The 20,955-nt window shown below is 34.8% G+C and overlaps 1 protein-coding gene across 3 annotated transcripts; it reads left to right on the top strand.

Annotated features, from left to right (window-relative positions):
- Window positions 1–14,932: 14,932 nt before the first annotated feature.
- LOC104891814 (hypothetical protein) lies at window positions 14,933–20,414 on the top strand. Of its 3 annotated transcripts, XM_010677571.4 has the most exons (12): window positions 14,933–15,521; window positions 15,939–16,034; window positions 16,198–16,297; window positions 16,391–16,458; window positions 17,562–17,650; window positions 17,759–17,939; window positions 18,040–18,168; window positions 18,258–18,391; window positions 18,497–18,710; window positions 19,052–19,236; window positions 19,329–19,424; window positions 19,773–20,414. In XM_010677571.4, exons 1-12 carry the CDS (start codon window positions 15,378–15,380, stop codon window positions 19,921–19,923), a joined length of 1,587 nt encoding a protein of 528 aa, XP_010675873.2. In that variant the 5' UTR covers window positions 14,933–15,377; the 3' UTR covers window positions 19,924–20,414. The 3 variants fall into 3 exon arrangements, with proteins under 3 accessions (XP_010675873.2, XP_048497932.1, XP_048497936.1); XM_048641975.2 differs by lacking the exon at window positions 15,939–16,034; XM_048641979.2 differs by lacking the exon at window positions 15,939–16,034 and having other exon boundaries at window positions 14,935–15,521; window positions 16,215–16,297.
- The last annotated feature ends 541 nt before the right edge of the window (window positions 20,415–20,955 follow it).

Below are 20,955 nucleotides of genomic sequence, written 5' to 3'. Positions count from 1 at the left end.
TAACGTAACGAAACATGAAAATCAATACTTTGATACTCTAAATATCCAACAATCCTCCCCCTTTAGAGTATCTAATTGTATAATTAGCACATACATCATTACACACAAATACATCTCATGCATAAATGAAAGTGTATAAAACTTGAACTTCCACATAGTATAGTACACATTCCAAGCATCCGTATCCAATTGGTTGCGATAACGATTGAACCGATTTCAATACATAATGAAAACCCAAAGATACTATACACACAAAATAAATTACTTAGGATGAATAAAAGTTCTACAATCATCTAAATGAAGAAATTAATCTTATTGAACTTAAGACCCAACATCATATTGGGCGTTAAGTTAAGATTCCCTCATTCGTGATTCTCGAGGGGCTCCAATCCTAAACCGATTGCCATCCTCTTTACATTATCTCTAGCCAAGGCCTTTGTAAAACAATCCGCTAGATTATACGTTGTACGTACATAGTCAACAGTGATTACACTATCCTTGATAAGTCCTTGGATGTAGCTATGCCGCACACCAATGTGTCTTGACTTACCATTATATACTTGACTATATGCCCTTGCCAAAGCAGCATCGTTGTCACAATGAATCGCTATCGACGATATCGGTTTTGGCAACAAAGGAATCTCAATCATGAGATTGTTCAACCACTCCGCCTCTTTGCTCGCGGAAGACAAAGCGATAAACTTCGAAGTCGTGGAGGAATCCGCTATGCAAGTTTGTTTCTTGGAAGCCCAAGAAATAGCACCTCCCCCAAGTAGAAATAGCCATCCACTTGTAGAAGAGTGATTCTCTCTATTAGAGATCCAACTTGCATCCGAATACCCTTCTAAAACCGAAGGATATCCACTGTAGGATAAACCATAGTCCTTGGTTTTCCCCAAATATCTTAAGACACGACGAATAGCTTGCCAATGTTGCATACTAGGATTACTAGTATACCTACTAAGTTTGCCTACGCAAATGCGATATCCGGCCTAGTATTCGTCATAGCATACATCAAACATCCAATCATCCTTGAGTACTCAAGTTGAGATACGACACTACCTTCATTAGGTAATAACTTCTCACTAGGATCCATTGGTACGGTGTTGATACAAAAGAGCAACCACTAACATCAAATTTCTTAAGAACCTTTTCGATGTAGTGAGATTGAGACAAGCTCAATTTACCTTTGCTTCTTTTAATTCTAATTTCTAGAATAACATCCGCCTCCCCTAAATCTTTCATTGAGAACTTAGACGATAGAAAAGATTTAGTCCACTCAACTTGGGATAAATCAGTTCCAAAAATTAACATGTCATCAACATATAAGCAAATCATTACACCATGACCATTGTCATCAAATTTGCTATATACACACTTGTCTGAATTGTTCAATTTGAAACCGTTAGACAACATTACCTCATCAAATTTTTGATGACATTGCTTATTAGGTGCTTGTTTTAGCCCATACAAAGATCTAATTAGCTTGCAAACCTTTTGTTCTTGACCTTTGACAACAAAATCAACCGGTTGTCTCATGTAAACCTCCTCATCTAATTCTCCATACAAGAACACGGTCTTGACATCCATTTGATGGATCACAAGATTATGAATTGCTGCAAGAGCAATCAATAATCTTATAGTAGAGATTCGAGCTACAGGTGCAGATGTATCGAAATAATCGATACCCGGCTTTTGAGAAAAGCCTTGAGCCACTAACCGGGCTTTGAATTTGTCAATACTTCCATCGATTTTCATTTTCTTCTTGAAAATCCATTTGCACCCTATTGGTTTACATTTAGGAGGTAAGTCCGCTAGAACCCATGTGTTATTCCCCATGATGGAGTCCATTTCATCATCAATAGCTTCCTTCCAAAATGGAGCATCTTGAGATTTCATGGCCTCAGCATATGTTAAAAAATCTTTCTTAATCAGCCTAGGAAATAATATATCACAAGACATCTAAATTAAGGAAACTCCTTAATGTACATTACTTCCTAACAATCTTACAATCCGATCTTGTCGACTTAATCTTGCCAACCACTAGATCCAAAGTAGGACTCGACCGTGTGTGTGTGTGTGTGTGTGTGTGTGTGTGTGTGTGTGTGTGTGTGTGTGTGTGTGTGTGTGTGTGTGTGTGTGTGTTGTGTGTGTTGTGGTGTTGTGTGTGTGTGTGTGTGTGTTGTGTGTGTATGTGTGTGTGTGTGTGTGTGTGTGTGTTGTGTTGTGTGTGTGTTGTGTGTGTGTGTGTGTGTGTGTGTTGTGTGTGTGTGTGTGTGTGTGTGGTGTGTATATATATATATATATATATATGACTACAAATTCTAACTTAATTACTTCACTATATGTAAAGATCTGAAAGAATATGCTATAAAATATTTCATATGACCTGAGTTTTTTGAGACATAAAAGGGGTACAAATTTGTGAATAATGTCAAAAATCAAAGTGTAACCATTATATAAGAACGGAGGTAGTACATGATTAGTTTCTTTCTTGGCAACTCCTAATTGTAACTTTAATTTCAAATCATCATGAACTTCATAAATAGCAAAACACGAAAGCTACGATTGTTGAAAAACCAATGCGTGATTCTCTAAAACTACATAATAAATATTGAGTAGATGAGTGAAGGAGGAGCAGGAGCAAATAAGTGAGGGAGGCAAGAGGATTGCAAAGAACAAATGACTGGTTAGTGATGAATGGAAAGACCTAAACTAATACTTGTATTAACTTGTTTATTTAGTCATATTATTGTATGCCTGTCAAATTGTCAAGTGCTTTTAAGAAAAAACCAAAACAACCAATTTTTTTGTTTTTTTAAAAAAACATACTTCCTCCGTTCCATAATAAGTGAAACATAGGCATTGGGCACAAGATTTAATAAACATCACTTTCAAAAGCCAAAAAGTCATAAAATACCCTTTTATGTTATCAAAAGTAGGAGAGAGAAAAGCAAACTACACAAGTTTATGATGGGTACTCTTGTCATTTTGTCACTTTCTTTTTTCCATTTAAGGTATGTTTCACTTATTTTGAAACGTTCTAAAATAGTAAGTGTTTCACTTATTATGGAGCGGAGGAAGTATAATTTTCGATTTACGGTGCAGTTTTGGTTTAAAAAAATTCAAACCTAACCAAAACCACAAACCTCAATTTGTTTGAAATATCAAACAAACCCACAATATTAAAACTGCAAACCAACCCAAACCGTCAAAAAACAGTTTGAGTTGCGGTTTGGTGCGGTACAAACCGCACTCTGAACAGCCTTACAGAAGCACTCTCTGCATTAAAAATGAAGGGAGAGAAACAGACATTTGGTACCAAGAATTTTCCTTTAAAATTTACATCAAAAAGTTTATTCAATACCTCCACTTTTAGAACACTACAGTCTACATATAATGTGCAATTTACATTATTGTTTATTTCAATTTTTTTTTGCAAGAATGATACAATTTATTGAGATAAAACATTGTTATGGTCAAAGTATGCAATACATGACATCACAAGAACGACATCCAAACAATAGATTAGTAACGTAACAGCCGGAAAGACAGTTCAGTCCATCTAGATGAGAAATGAATGATGTCTGCACGATAGTTAAGTCTGTCTGGACGACAAATGAATGACGTCTAGATGACAATTGATTCCGTCTGGACGACAGTTGAGTCCGTATGGACGACGGACGAATGATTCTTGGACGACGGACGAATGACGCTTGGACGACAAACGAGTGAAGCTTGGACGCGAGACGAGCGACATTTGGACGTCAGATCATTAACGTCGGGATGACAAGAAAGTGACGTTGCGACAAAAGGTGAGTATCGTCGCAACGCCCGAAAGCCAACAGTCGCCGCCTAACAACATAACCAACTCAGAAGAAATCCTTAAATACTAGGAGGCGGTTACCAACATCAAAAGAGAGTCAAAAGTTGTTCCTATGTTTGTGGGATCCTTATTTCCACTCACTTGATTATTCGAATGACACATAGGATAAAGGATTACTTGGTAACCCAGTTCAAAACAGTTGGAGAAAATCAAGGAGTCAATCAAGGACATTTATAACTGATTTATACTCTATGTGACGCCAACGACTGATGTGACGGATGCAGTCAGCCGACGAGAAGGAGCAATAGACCAAACAAAATTGTTACAACCGTCCATATAATCAAGGAAGCACTTACTACTGCCCTAGAACGTGTCAAAGCAATTTACATTACTTGGAGGAGTCCACAAACAGCAAGAAGACTAAGTCATAGGTACAACCACTTTGCCCTACATTGTAGGAGGCACATGTCTGTTTGGTCAACCACTTACAACCATCTAAAGAGCTATAAAAGGAGAACACCTTAGCATTATTCAGGATGGATTCAGAGGAGACAACCTAGAAAAAATACATCACCAAAGGCCATCATCACTCAAATACTTTTCACTCCACAATCATCAAAAGTAATTATATTTTCTCAAAGATACTCTTGTATAACTCTTCCCTTAGTCAAATACTTTAGATTATCAATGATTAGCATCGTATAAACATCCAATGTACATGTATTCAACGTGGCTTTAACGCCGGCATCATAGTGGATTGGTGGACATACAAGCAACCCGCGATTTTACCCATCTTCATTAGGGTTTTCCGCATTACCATTTCTTGTCTTCCTTTTCTTTATTTTTATCATTTGAATTTCGTCCTTTGTTTCTCTTGCTTTAATCTAGTTATTGACGTCCCAACCAATGATCGTCCCTTGTGCGATTTTAGGCATAAACAAACATAACAACAAATTTAAAGATAGTTGATTACCTGATCGATTGAGACAAATCATAACTAGAAATTTAAAGGTAGTTGATAACTTAATTGAGACAAATCATAACAACAAGTCTAAAGTTAGTTGATAACCGAATAAGCAGCAGAATAAAAGCTATAGTTAGAATTTAGGAATTTTCATTTTAGTTTGAATGAATTGAATCCATTCCCTTCACTTGACCTTCCCTTAGTCGAGATAAGCCATTTCACTTGACCTGGCTTAACAAAGAATTTTGAAAACCCAACTTCCAATAATATATACTTTTATTGTATTATTTAATTTATAAGACTAATAATGTTAAGTTGAATAATTGCAATGATTATCGCATATAACCAACGAAAATAATTTAGATGAATTAATTTGTAACGTGAGTACCATCATTTTTTTTTTTTTGTAGACACAGATACTACAGAATCTTCAAGGTAGTTAGGTGAGTACAGCAATACGATGCCAATAGGTGGAAGCATATATGCTAAAAAGGATTTTATTAGCTACCCTCCAGCCTCCAGGCTCCAATGATAATGAAGCATAACAAAATAATAGAACAAGTGAAAACTTGCAAGTTTCGCCTTAAAGATGGCCATATTAATAGCGGTAATTAACAGCATTGACTTTGAGTTAATAATGTGACATATTACACTAAAACTCTATAAGAAACGCATGTTCCCTAATTTATCGTCGCACACTCGAACTTGTTATTGGAAGAGTTTGACCAAAGACTCATGTCACAAATTAGAACATATTGCGTACTAATATTTTATACTCTCTCCGTCCTATAATATAAGTCTCCTTTTCTTATGCGGTGTCCCAAATTATAAGCCCTATTGTTAATTAAAGCCATAAATTATTCCCATTATATCCTCATGAAAAAATAAAATTTCCAAAATGCCCCTCATATTTTATGAATCTAATGCATCAGGTTTAATGAGAAATGGGATCTTTGACCCCATTTACTTCCCTATTTACTGAGTACATCACACATCAACACACTCATTTTTTCTCTCCCCTCTACTTTCCCCTTTTCCACTTTTTCTCTCTGCATTTGAGGGTTCAAAGTCCCCTGTTCATATGGAACCCTAGAAGTGCATTGCATCAATTTCTTCAGATGCGTGAATTTCTTCAACGATTGTTTGAATTCTTCAACTTCTTTTCTGTTTTTTAATGTTTTCATATATGAATTGCATCTTCAATTAAAGATTTCTTTGAATATTTTTGACTTCATTACTGTAACCTTATTTAAGTTCATGCATAGATTTCGGTTTTGAAAATTGTTCCTAAATCTTTTATTTAAACACAACAATGTGTTTGATTTTTCATAAATCCGCTTCTGATTTCGTAGTTCTCCTTTTCTTCTTCGACTTTTTACTTGATCTTTGTATTTTCTCTGTTTTCTTATCATGAGTCATGGATTTTTGCATAACTCTGTTGATGATCTATCAAATGGTACATATTCATGCTATGAATATCCCTACTATGAATTGGGGCCAAATTGTGAAGCAATCCACTGCTATAGTGACAGATCTGATGATTCAAAAGCAGTTGATTTTGTTGGTGACAAAGAAAATGACGGGAAAAAAGTTGAATCATTGACCGCGGTGATTGTGATAAGTGATGATGATGATGATCTGCAAGCAAAGGGTAAATTGAAAAAAATGACATATGGTAAACCCTCATCTTCTTCAATTTTCAAGAAAAAGGAAAAAAAATTTGATGATGATGTTAGTGGTGCTGAGTCTTGTTGTTAGTGATGTGGTTGTTGATGATTTGGTTTTCGTTTAGTTTTTGCTTCAAGTTGATGTTGATCTGCTATGTTGTTGGATGTTTGTGATTTGATGAATTTGAGGTTTATTTTGCCTTGTTGTTCCTACTGTTGTTGTTGGTTTATGTTGTGTAACGCTTGAATTTTCAAGAATAAGGATGTTGAATTTGGTTGTTTATGAATCATGTTTGTGTTTATTGATGTAAGCCTGATTTGTAATGTGTTGGATTAAAAACTTGGCCTCTGACTACCCCTACTGTCAGTTCATAACTTTGGTTGTCTATGAATCATCTTTGTAATTATTTCTGTGGGTTCAAAGTGTAATCAATGATGGAAATTTTATAAAAATTGAAACATTCTAAGGTGAAGAATTGCTCTCTCTTTGCCCTCTATGCCACCAGTCCAACTTTGTTGACTGAAGAATTGCTCTCTCTTTGCCCTCCATAGTTCCCCTTGCTCTGTTTTTTGATGATCTCTTAATTTGCTGGCTCTTGGTAAGTGAATGGGAAAATGCCAATTTTCCCATCAAAAGTGCACTGGCCTTCTTCATTGTATCTTGGCCTCCCCACCACTGCTGTGAACATGACCTTGGGTATGAACTTACTGCTGCTGGCTGCCCTGTACTGACCCTCTTCATCTTTGGCTAAATACACTCTTTGAGATTTGTTAGTCAAGTAAAACCATTTCTCATCCAAGTGCACAAAGTCATACATTGGGAAATATTTTCTCTTTGTAATTGGATTATCTCCCATTAGTAACTTCAAGATCCATTCTAACCTGGTTAATTTGTCGGCTTCCTTTAACCAAGGGTGCAATGGGTTTGTGTGTGGCCTAATTAGTCCCCTTTGAACCATTCTATGGACAGTGCTCTTTGAAAAACCAATCACTGTGGCAAGATCTCTTATGCAAGATCTTTGCCCCATTGTTAGTTTTGTTATGTCACTTGACTGGATTTGTATCCTCTTCCTACCACATAAATGCAATTTTCCCTCAACACTACACCTTTAACATGGTTTCTGTAAAATGTTTTGTTGTATTCCACATGCGACTAACAGTTTTTGTTGCAACATTAAACTGAACTGCAGCTAATTTTATACCGTCACATTGCAACTTACCTTCCTTTGCTCTGTTGAGAAGGAATAACAAGACTTGTAACTTGTTGTCACTGCTGAGCCTGTTCCTCAGCTTGTGATGAGTTGTGGCAGCTTCTTCATTGTTTCCTGGTGATGCTGGTTGTGCCTCATTCATGTCCAGTTGGAAGCCCAACTGCTCCATGTCCCCACCCTCCAATTCTGGTGCAATATCATTGTCACTGTCATCACAGTCACTTGGAGACCAAGCGTCATTCAAGTTCCACTCTGAAGCCATGAAGGAGTAGGCGATGATGCTGCTGAGTTTTTTTTTTTTTTAAAAAAAGTTTGGTAGGTTGTCTTTGTAATGAGGAAGTGAAAAAAATGAAACTGAAGTCCGCTATATTTATACTGCATCCATGGCGCCATTATGATTTGTTTTAAAATACCCTTAAGTAAATTTATGAGATTTATTTACAGCCGTTGGATTTAGCTATAAAAAAGATGAATCTATGTGATGGTCTTTCTTGTGATTTTATTGGTTGACAGAAATAAATAAAGTGATTTCATTGGTTGATATTGTTAATGATGGATTTGTCCATATTTGGTTTGCTGAAAACTGCATTAAGCACTCAAAACCTTTGAGCTTCCCTGCTATTCATTTCTGCACGCTTTAACACAATCAACAGCTTTTTTTAATTTTTTTTAAACAAAAATTAGTTGCTTCCCAATACAAGTGAATCCATGTATTATATCTAAATAAGATTCCATCTGCCTTAATTCCCGCGTAAAAACGGAATCAGGACTTATAGTATGGGACGGAGGGAGTAGAAAAAACTATTTTTAATAAGTTAATTTTTGTGCGTTCTTCTTAAAATAAATTAACCTTTCGATTAACCATGAATAAGTTAAACTTGTATGTATCTGCTTTTGTTATAGTGAATTAAATCACAATGTCATCCTACTAAAATGTGACATGTATCAGAATTTCAACGTCATTAACTGGTTTACAACAGAAGTAGATACAAGATTAACTTATTCTAAGATAATCTAAAGATTGACTTATTTTGAGAAGATCAACCAAATGACAAATGTTGACTTATTAAAAACAAGTTTTCCTATTTTATATGGAGGTTGGTTAATTTAGTTGGTAAATTTCATATGAGCTAGTACTTAAGATACGAGAATGAATCATCTACATGTCATTGTCCTATTCAGCTTTTTACTTACCAAAAGTACAAAATAATAAGAATAAATATTTGAAAAAATTGATGAGAATAGTCCCACCTTTGGATGGTCTTCTTAAAACAGCCCAACTTTTGACTAATACAATATAATCCCACCTTTTGCCTTTATCTTTTTAAAATAGTCTTGTTTTACTTGTCACCTGTTGGTAACCGCTTAACTCTTTTTTTTTTTAAAAAAAATTCTTCTTAAGTGCAAAAGATGGAGGAGAAGGAGTGAGAGGACGAAAAGGGAAAATGAACCATGCTTACCCCTCTCATTTGTCGGTGGTCTAGCTCGTCGGAAGAATGATGGTTAATAGTCGGGAGAGAATTGGGTGAATTCCATTCATAAATACCAAAGTAATAAGGAGTGATGAAGAAATTGGGTTTTTGTCCTATCACCCGATCCAAAGTACTTAGGCTCTGTTTGGCAAATAGAGTTTAGAGTTTAGTTGTTAGAGTTTACAGTTTGCTGTTAGAGTTTTAACTTTTTTATCAGCAGATTTGACTGCTGATTTGACAACTTTTTTTTATAAATGTGTTCGGTAAAAATTAACTGATTACTAAAAGCTTATTGTCATTTGTTTGTGTAAAATGACTTTTATAGACATCTTAATACATGTGTAGTATTATTATTAGAGACAAAAAAAGTCATTAAACATATTTCTACATAATCCTCTAAAAAAAGCTCCTAATAGGAGTTTTTCATTTTGAGAGTTTTCATTCCAAAACTCTCTCTAAAACTCTTTTACCAAACACCCTTTTTAGAGTTTTTGACTAGTCAAAACTTTAAAAGTGGTCCAAATTTCTCTTTTTGCTCCAAAACTCTAATTGCAAACACCCCCTTATTCGACTCTGGGTTTGCCACACCGCTTGCAACGAACTTTCTTGGAGATTCTTACTTGGCAACTTCTCTGTGGAAGCTTCATTAATTCAGCTTAATCATTTCCACCAGAATCAAGTGTTGTATATTTCTATCTCATTTCCTTTATCTTTTAATAATGATAGATTCACATAATTCTCTCTAGCACTATGGAAAAAATTTCTCCATCAATAATGGTTAAAGTTCTTATTCTGGCATTGTTGATTATCATGTTCATCAAAGTTTATCTTACAACTTAGATAATTTGTGTGTTCTTCAATTCAAATTCAAATCAAAATTTCAGATCTTGAAATTTTAGCACTATTATGTCGTTTCTCTTCTTACTTGACTTGTTGCTGAAGTAAATTAAATCTTTGATTGAGATTCAATTGTGTTTAATCGCTAAAATTAAGCGTAGATTTGCTAATCAAATTCATTGATTGGACCCCTAAAAAAATTTTATTCATTGGGAGTCTGAAACTGTGTTTATTCGCGAAATTGAGAAACATAAGAATTTTTTTCTTGTGCAGTCGTTGTGTTCGATTAAATTCATGTGACAAATTTCTTCATATTCTTCGAATTTTTCTCAAAATTTTCCATAGATACTCCAACTTTCAGACGGCAAGACACTGCTAGTATGGGTAAATATATTTTATTTTCTTTGTGAAAGTGATGATGGGAGAAAATGAGGAGGGGAAGGAAGACAAAGGAGAGAAGGTTATTGGATTCATCGAAGGAGGGCACTACTACATTTTGAAGCAATTGCAATGGTCTAATGCAACAATTGACTATAAAGCAACGATCCGTTGCAACGACATATGCTAATGCAACACATTTTGCAACAATGTTTGCTAATACAACGTTTATTGCAACGGTTAAAGTCAACCATTGCATTAGAGTTATAAATGCAACATCATTTAAGTATATTGCAACTAATAATGCAAAACAGTTGCAGTAGTGTATATTATTTTATTGCATTAACATATATACAACTTTAAAATTACCATAGGCCCACTACCCGCACCGACTTTTGATTTCCCTCCCTATTTCCCCCCAATTTCTAAAACCCTGTACACGACCTACAATACTTTTCTCGCTCCTTCGATATTTCGCAATTGAACTCCTCACACAGTCACAGGAAGTTACGCAATTCAATTCTCACACGCCGGAATCTCTTCTTCACCGGCACCGGAAATTACCATCTTCACCGGCACCGAAAATTCTGTCCCGCACTTCTCTTCTGCAGTGTATTTTCAAGTGTAATCAGCGGTCTCTTAACCCTCGTCGGGAATTGCGTCGGCTCTCTTTCTTTTCTCAACGCTTGCCGGAATTCACTGCTTGTAGTGGTTGGTATCCGTCCCTTTCTCCCTCTAAATTATCACTGCTTGCTGAGGGTCTTCGAATTTTACCCAAATTCCATCTTTTGGGATGTGTAATTTGGTTTCTCTTGCATAGAATTCTCAATCAATAGTTGCTTTCCCATGTTGATGTCTAATAGTGAGGATCCTAAATCAAGTGATCAAAAGTGGAGCATAGTGGATGTGTCGCCTCTACGGGAAAGGTGTGACCAAAATTGATCTAAAGAAAGGGGGCACAAAATTGCTACATAATTCCTCAAGATTCTTCAAAGCATTCAAACGAGGTTGGTAGAACAACTACGAGAAGCTAATCCTGGTATAGATCTTGTGGTTCCCGACGTCCAAGTATCTTCTACTACAAGAGATGCAACTACTTCAAGCAATGAAGCCATTGAGCAGAATAATGGTGAGCAAGAATTAACTTACGGGATGGCCTCATTAAATCAGGTAAGATTTATGTACTAAATGTACCGTCTTTTATATCCCGTGATAGATTTATGCATTATATCTTTTCTAGTTTTTATGTACAACACCACATACATTATGTTCCTAAGAAAATACTTTCTGCATCCCTGATTATTAGCACAAGTTGTAAACACACATTTTTTGGTAATATATATATATGATGGCTCCACAAACTTGTTAATTTACTCGTGTAGGTAAAAACTAATTCTTGCAAACAACATTGTTGATAACTTTTGTATATTTCTATAGGTACATGAAGGAGACGAAAATGTATCACATGATCACGGACGATTGCAATCGCACAAATGACAAGTTCTTGGATATGGATCTCACTTGATAGTGGAGCATGATTTTGGAATTAATTGGACAACTAGCTAGAAATCTCATTTTTTGGTAATATATTTACGCTACAAGTAGATATTTTTTGGTGCATACATTTTAGGTTGGAAGTAAATATGTTTTGGTGGCAAACTACTCTTGGGATTTGATACATATATACGATAGTATTATATTAAGTACTTGGTATTGTAAATCGTCGAACGATTGGATGATATTTGGATATATTATGGCTCTTTTGGGAAATCTATGTTTATTTCGAATTTTTTGAATTATTTCAGCTTTGCATCAACATCAAATTAATAGGTCAATATATCGATATTTAACTTATAGATCCGTCATAGTAGCTTCAATATGCAAAAAGAGGAAATTACAATGGTTCATGGGATACTATAGAGGGGTTGCATTAGATTTTGAAATGTGTTGCATCATATGTGATGCAACGCTTCATGGGATACCACAAAGGCGTTGTATTAGACTTTAATATGTGTTGCATCATATGTAATGCAACGGTTCATGGGATACCATAGAGGCGTTGCATTAGTCGATAAACATGCGTTGCTTCAGATTTATTGCAACGGGTATTTGATGTTGCAACTGGCCGTTGCGTTAGACGTGCAAAACCGTTGCATTAGATCTAATGCAAGTGCAGCAACAACAACGGTTGCCCACCCGTTGCAATAGCTCTATTGCAACGGTTATTGAGTCTATTGCAACGGTTTTCAGGGGTTGCAATAGCTCATTTATGTAGTAGTGAGGGGGATAACTGAAGCATAAGCAGGTCAAAGGGAGATAGGAGAATGAATCACGTGTGTTTTTACTTGCAATTGCAAGTCATTAATAGGTAAGAAACTATTTTAAGAAGATAAGACAAAAGGTGGGATTATATTGAGTTAGTTCAAAGCTAGGATTATTTTAAGAAGACATCCTAAAGATGAGATTATTCCCAACAATTTTTCCTAAATATTTTCATACTTAAAATATGTAAATATTGTACAATTAATAATCCTTCCTTATGGATTTACAATATCCATAATCAAATATATTTCTTATATAAATCATATATTTCTATTATCTCTATTGTATAAGGGAAGAGGAGAGCTATGGTGTCCCTCAATAGATTTACTTAATTACCCCTTAGTAAATTTACAACTCTACCAAAAAAAAAGATGAAAGAAAATCAAACTCAAATGTAGCATAAAAAAGTTAACAAAGAAAATTATATCAATCAAATATTTGATCAATCAATACACAATCAAGTAGTAAATTAAAAAGGAAAATACAATCAATTAACAAATTGAAATAATTTAATTAAAACTATAAAACATCCTTAATAAATATGCTTAACATTTTTTTATCGCTTATCAGTTTTAATTTTAGAAATCTTAAGGAAAGTATAAATAAAATAAATAATAAAAGACGGGTTTGGTTAGTGACATAGGCTTAATCAACAAAATTAGGTAGCCCAAAAAACATGTCTAATGTTTAAATTTTACCTTTGTTTATGCCCCAAAAAGTTATAAATTATGTTCTAAAAAAGTGAGGCATGCATCGCGTGCAGAAATTGCTAGTATAAGTGAAGGGGGGAGGGGGGGTGGGAGACGGTGTCCTCCTTACAAAAAGTCTTATACTTTTAATGAATTTAAATAATTTTTCCTTCTTCTTACTTGCCATATATATTTAGCAACTTCACGAATTGAATTTGAAATTGCAATTAATTATTAAATTGAGGAGAATGATTTCCTCTTCTAACAACTAAAAAACAAATGAAACTTTGATTTAAGAAAAACATATTTAAAAAATTAAGAATGATTATAAAAGTCTATTCGAATCAAAGTTTTTATAATACTGATGAATAACTAATTGAGGAAAAAATGTTAATATGACAAACATAGCATGCAAAAAATGCTAGTAATAATTTTAACATGTGATATTTTTCATCATATATATAAGTAAAACCCAATACCCAAGAATTTGTGATTTTTTATTCACCAAATACCCTTAATATTTTTGAAAATTCACTATACCACTCAATTTCAAAATATATTATAATATCCTTAGTGATTAATTTAACGGTCGTAAATTTTGTTAATAAACAGTCTCTACTTCCATAAATAAACCTTAACTAACCCTAATTGACCCGTCTTTTCTCTCTTCCTCCATGCATCGTTTCCTATTCTTTCTGTCTCCATCCACCCCCTCATCAATTAAAAAAGTCTTGCACAAGACAGTCTTATAATAAAATTAGTGTTAAGACTACCATACTTTTTGCCATAAAATTGTCAATTTTTTAAGTTAAAGGGATCATCGTATAAGTTAAAAAGGGCCACTTTTATTTAGAGGTGGTAAAAATTGACATGATTCGGTAACCCGACCATAACTCGATACAAAATTAACGGGGTTGGGTTGAGGTTTTCAATCCCACATGACCCGTTCATTGAACGAGTTGGATTAGGGTTGAACATTTTAACCCGAATTTGACAAGACAACTCATTTAACTATTATTCTACTACTATCAATATTATTAGTGATGTTTGAAATAATGTGAATTGTTTTCATAAATATATAAGATGTATTTTTTGGTTGTTCAATTTGCTTTATTTTAGGTAAGACGTGGGAGAAATATATGATGTACATTCGTTTAATATATGCATATATGTATGCTTGATGAACTGGTCAATAGATGGGTCAAGTAACCCGTTTCATACACATATAGGTTACGGTTGAGTGTTGTTGACTCATTTAATATACGAGTTGGATTACGGTGAAGGGTGTTTAACTTATTTACCGATGGACCTAACACAAATTTAACACGACACGACCTATTTACCACCTCTAATATTAGAGGAGGCATCACATATTATCTTATGGTCAATTCTCCTGCCCTATCTAGGACAAAAGATGATGCAGTCTGATTCTGATATGAGAGTTTGTACTCATTAAATAACTGATGGCCTTTAACCTAGTTGAAGTCAACAAATAAAACTAAAACTAAGAACAAGATTAAGATAAATGTTCCGGTATCCTTGTATTTGTTGGTTTCTAGAAGAGCAAACTTCGTAAAAGATTGACAAAGAAAATGACAAAACAGGGCTTATATTACGCCTTAAACTCCTATGAATTCGAGTAATCAACAAACTTCCTCATCAAAAACCATAATTAATTAAAAACCTTTTTCCTTTCGAAAAATCCTAACTCCCCACCTCTCCTCCCACGTTACCTTCAACCTCAATTCTTTCTCTCTCTAAAATAACTCTCCATCTTTCTCTCTCTAATTAAAACTTAAACCGTTAAACTCGCTAATTAGCAAACACAGCTAAAAAAAACAGAGAGAAACAGAGAAAAAGAATACAAAACATTCATTTATTGATCAAACCCACAATTTTTAATGCAGAAAAAAACTTTCTTTCAGTTAATTTTGTAGTTGATCATTGAATGGTTTAATTGGGTACTCTCTTTTTTTTCTGTAAATATATTTTTTATAGAGAGAGAAAGTGAATGATGCAGAAACGAAGGTTGATAACACTTGCAGTACTCAGAAAGTTGCTAACTTGCGCCATATGTACAATAGGGTTATTAGCACTTTTCTCTGTTCATGTCCCCAGAGTTCCCAGGTTGCCTGATCCCTACAAACTCCCAACGGTATTTTCTCTCTCCTAAATTTATTTCTTTTATTTTCCATCAAAGTTTATGTTTTTTTGTAATTTTTCACAATGGGTATTATTGATTTTTTATTGTTCCTGTATAAATTTGATGGGTTTTAATATGTTTCCTATTAAAAAGTTTGCCTTTTTTTTTAACTGGGCATGTTTAAGATTCCAAATATAATGATGGGTAACTTGTAGAAGTGCATAACATTAATGTTCTGTTGATTAATTAGTAATTACATTAGAAAACTGGGCATTTATTTATATATGCATACATAGTACTTCTTTTATTGGTAAATATGAAATATCAGAATCATCAATGTCTTTTGATTTTAGCAATTTAAACTGGTTTTATAAGTATTGGTACTAAATTTAATTAGTAACTAATTGCTGGGTGGTTTTCTAAATGCAGTCACATGAAACTAATATTCCAAAATTAAATGCTGAGCAAGAATTTGAATACGAAAAGGCACCTCCACATATAACAAAACCTCCACTTTCTTCAAAGGTTTGTTTTCTTACAAATGACTAGTATTTTTTTGATAGAATTTGCATATTGTTTGGCTGAATTTCATCTGGGTTTGTATTGGGAGCTGAATATTATGAACATCTGTTTCATGCTAAGAATTCATGCTTGTTTTGTTATGTTTTCACTCACTTAAAATTGACAGTTGGTTGGTCCCAGTAGAAAATTGGACTATGACAAATTATGGAAGAAGCCTCCAAATCGTGATTTTTTGCCTTGTGTTGAGCCTAGTGATGTTTATACACGTAAGGAATCGTTCTTTAGTTTGCTATGAAATTGTATGATTAATGTGAACTTCTAAGATACTCATTGTGTTGCTATGTTTCACATGTTTCCAGCGCCTACAGAATCAAGGGGTTACCTGCTTGTTCATACTAATGGCGGTCTTAATCAAATGAGAGCCGGGGTTTGTTCTCTTTCTTCATCTCCTTGCTACCTCAAAACGCCTTTGATGGATAGTTTTTAAGTAAAAAAATTTAGAAGTAAAAATATATGCTATATTTTGAGTTTTTTTGTATTATGAAGTGACACTCTCCCTAATATTTGTTTAGACACTCTTGCGAATGATTGTAATAGGCCTAATGCCATGAGAATATTTAGTTTTATGCAATCCCTTTTCACCATAATTTTTTTTTCATGAAGTGACACATTATTAAAGCCAAACACCAACTATACTTATATAACATGTACAATAACTAACAACATGAAAAGATTATTCATTGGAGGCCCATTTATTTGAGACCTGTGTGATCTCCCACATTGCAAGTCCAGAGTTGGCCCTTGGAATTAATCAGTAAGAAAGAACCATATTGAGATTAAGGAAGTAAGAAGAACTTTGTTAATATTCTATTCTGTTGATATCCTAAAATCGGAACATTTTGTTAGTTCATGGAAGAATGATATGTAGGCAAGCTGAGGTCTGATTGGTATTTGATTGTACCAAGTGATACCATTAGCTTTTTCATACCTTTCAATACGTGAGATGTCTTATTAGCATTCGACACTATAAATGAAGAATTAGCATGGTTTTGGTTCGGGATTGGTACTGTGAGGCTCTATATGGCTGTTGATGGTTTTGTACAAAGAAGTTCATATGGTTGATTAGTTACAAAGCTCACAGCTGATCAGCAATTAATCTTTCTTCTCTTCAGTAGATGGTTTGTTTCTATCACGTAAAATAAGAGTTGACTACTTTAGTCATCACTCTCCATTTTTCCTGCACAAATCGAATTACTTAGTTCATATTGAAAGATATGCTTCTGCTTCACACATCTATATGTTTCTGGGTTCAGGTATATGTTTGGATCTATTTGGACTTCAAACATAATGAATTGCCTTTTATATCTCTGTTCTTATCCTGATAGAACACTTTTCATAGTGGTTTCTTTTTCCTTATCACCTTCATCTATGTGAATAGGTTAACTTGAATCTTGTTGAAGATTGATTTGATTAATACTTAGAGTCAAGAAAATGACAGTTTCAGACATGTCGCTTTCTTTTGAATTCCAGATATGTGATATGGTAGCTGTGGCCCGGATCATTAATGCGACTCTTGTGATCCCGGAACTTGATAAGAGGTCATTTTGGCAAGATTCAAGGTATGCATTGTCTTTCCTTTTTGTTTGATATGGCATCTAGTGACTAGTGTTGGAGACAAAAATCCTTTTACTCTCTCTTATGCTAGCTTCTTGATGCTTTGATTGCAGCAACTTTGCAGATATTTTTGATCAAGATTATTTCATTAAGGCTTTGGCTAATGATATCAAAGTAGTTGAGAAGCTACCACAGGAACTTTTGACTGCTCCCAGAGCAGTGAAACATTTTCGAAGTTGGTCTGGGTTAGATTACTACCGGAATGATATAGCTGGCATGTGGAACAACTTTCAGGTATGTTTTACAATTTTCTTCTGTTAAACCCTGTGTAATGGGTTGCTGAAAACCTGATTAATGCATCTTCATCTGCAATTTTAACGTAATTTTCTGGCAGGTGATCCGAGCTGCCAAATCTGATTCTCGCTTAGCAAATAATCATCTCCCTCCTGATGTTCAGAAGTTACGCTGCCGTGCCTGTTATGAAGCCCTCCGCTTTTCCCCCAGGATTGAAGCAATGGGAAAAGTATAGCTTCACTAATAAGTAAATGAACACTTAGCTATATAACCGGTGAAATACGTTGTTGAATTTTAATCTTGCTTTCGTGTATGTAGTTACTAGTGGAGCGAATGAGGAATTATGGTCGCTATATTGCTTTGCACTTGCGGTATGAGAAGGACATGCTTGCATTCAGTGGCTGCTCACATGGATTGTTTCCTGAGGAAGCTGATGAGCTGACTATGATTAGGTGAAGCAAAATTTAATTTAGAGGAATATTCTACTATTGCATATACTGATGCTTTATTCTGATTTTTAAATTACTGAACGTCTGCATGCTCTTGTGAATTTGAAGGCAAAATACTACGCATTGGAAAGTGAAGGATATTAATGCCACAGAACAAAGAAGCAAAGGGTTTTGCCCCTTGACTCCAAAGGAGGTTGGCCTTTTTTTATCTGCACTTGGATTTCCATCCAACACACCCATATATGTTGCGGCTGGAGAGATATATGGTGGTGAATCCCGTATAGCTGAATTACGGTCTCGTTATCCCATCTTGATGAACAAGGTAATTTCTATGAACTTCTCCTAATTATCATCTGTATATTCTGGCCTAGATACGAGGTTGCCCAACTTGATAGAGAAATTTCACAATGAAATTTTACGTAGGGAGAAATATAGTTGAGAAGAGACAAGGAAAGAAAGAGGGGTGGAGCCACTTGGGGGTGGGTGGAGATTGAGATTTCCTGTGTATGAGGCACGTGTACCGCGTCTGTTGCTCAACTAGGGAGCTTTTTTTAGTAATTCTGGCTGCTATGGGGCTTAAAACTTATATGAGAAATCATATAAATAAAAAAAAATGCGGATTTCGAATGTCATTGATGACTTGAATACTTGGTTATTTTTCAGGAGAAATTAGCATCTATAGAGGAACTCGAGCCTTTTGTCAACCACGCATCTCAAATGGCTGCACTAGATTATATTGTTTCTGTTGAAAGTGATGTGTTCATTCCTACATACTTGGGGAACATGGGAAGGGCTGTTGAAGGTCATCGCCGATACTTGGGTCATAGAAGAACAATTACGCCTGATCGGTGAATTTATCTCTGAACCTTTGTATTCATGATTATAATCTACAGTTTCCAAAATTGCTAAATTAATTTTTTGTGACATATTCTTCTACCAGGAAGGCTCTTGTTCGCCTGTTTGACAAGGTCGAGCAAGGTTCCATGAAAGAAGGGAAGAACTTGTCATATCGGATAATTGAGATTCACCAGAGAAGGTAAGTCAAAAAATTATCACATCTTTGGCTATTCTTTGTCTGGTCATTCGTATATTTTCCTCTGAAAATCAGATTTTGTTGAATGGATCATAGTTTTACGGAACATATTACATAATGATATCTTCTGTCAGAGACGAGTATCTGCCCTATTGTCAGACTCAGCTATGTATGTTATGAATATTTTCATGTTTTTGGTCCAAAATGAAGTGTCAACTGTCAAGTGTTTATTCTGCTGTCAGAGTGTGAAGGATCTGACATGGGTCCTTGAGCTTAAGTGAAGAGTTTGAGAAGTATAGCATGAATACATACATATATACTGATTGCTGGTTTTCTCTTTTCTGTAAATAGGCAAGGGTCACCAAGAAGGAGAAAAGGTCCAATATCAGGAACAAAGGGTATGGACAGATTTCGTTCTGAAGAAGCATTTTATGAAAACCCTTTGCCAGAATGTTTGTGTCAGAGGACGTCCTTACATATGAATTCTTCTGCTATAAAATAAGGGACCTGAAGAAATGATCTGGGAATCAACACACCCAGGGATCTGCAATTCCTTGTACTTCAGAAGTGTAGAGATGGTGCATATTCCATATGCTCACTCTAACTGTCAACTGTGACCAACGCCTTCGGATTCTGACTGCAATTCAAAGTGCATATCCATATGAACCGTGGTCTAAATATTATGTGATCGGCTAGGACGAAAGGAGAAGTTGGGTGCGCTCGTTGAGAATTTGGCCTCCAGTTTTATTAGGGAGGCTGAATTTGTAAATTTTCTTTACCAAGGTTGCCATAGTGTGAGGTGAGCACAGTAATTAAGAAAGCGATTTTTTTGGGGGGTGGGGGGATAGATCTTTCACCCCAGTAGGCTACCCGATAGTCCAATACCTTGCTGCATATGCAACTTCAATGGGTAGTAAAAAGCATATACATGTATAGTTCTATCTGTTATTTATTCAAATTTACATAAGATGCAATAAAAATGAATTTGAAGATCATGTGGTGCCATGGCTTGTATTTTCCTTCAAAAAAATTTCAACATCGAAAAGATATGATGTAGTTTTATTAAGATGAGCAGAAAATGAATTCTTCCGGTTCTCTTCCCTTCCCTTTTCCCTATATTGTACTCGCACCATGCATGATGTATCAGTCTTTTATCATTTTCTTCCTTTTCTCCAAATTTTCCTATTAAAACAAACTATTATATTCCAAATCTTTTAATGATTTATTATAAGAAACTGTGTATAAATAGTGAAACAAAAAAAATTCTGAGAAGTAAATTAAAGAGAACAAACAAATGAGAGTGAGAAAGTGGATGTGAGGGTAGTAACAAGAGAAAACATAATTATATAAAATCATATAAAAGAGAAATACAAAGATATTTATGGTAGAGAGAAAAGAAATAGAAAAAAGATATGAAGATAAAAGAAACAATTGCAAAGATTTGATAAAACTTTAATATAGAAAATAAAGAAGATATGCTTAAATACAGTTTTGCATGGGTTGCGGAGGCATGAGGGTCATCCTAGTCCGGCAT

Source organism: Beta vulgaris, chromosome 1 (assembly GCF_026745355.1).
Source record: "Beta vulgaris subsp. vulgaris cultivar EL10 chromosome 1, EL10.2, whole genome shotgun sequence".
Classification (NCBI taxonomy): Eukaryota; Viridiplantae; Streptophyta; class Magnoliopsida; order Caryophyllales; family Amaranthaceae; genus Beta; species Beta vulgaris.
The sequence above is the reverse complement of the archived record's forward strand: the minus strand, read 5'-3'. Positions and strand labels throughout refer to the sequence as shown.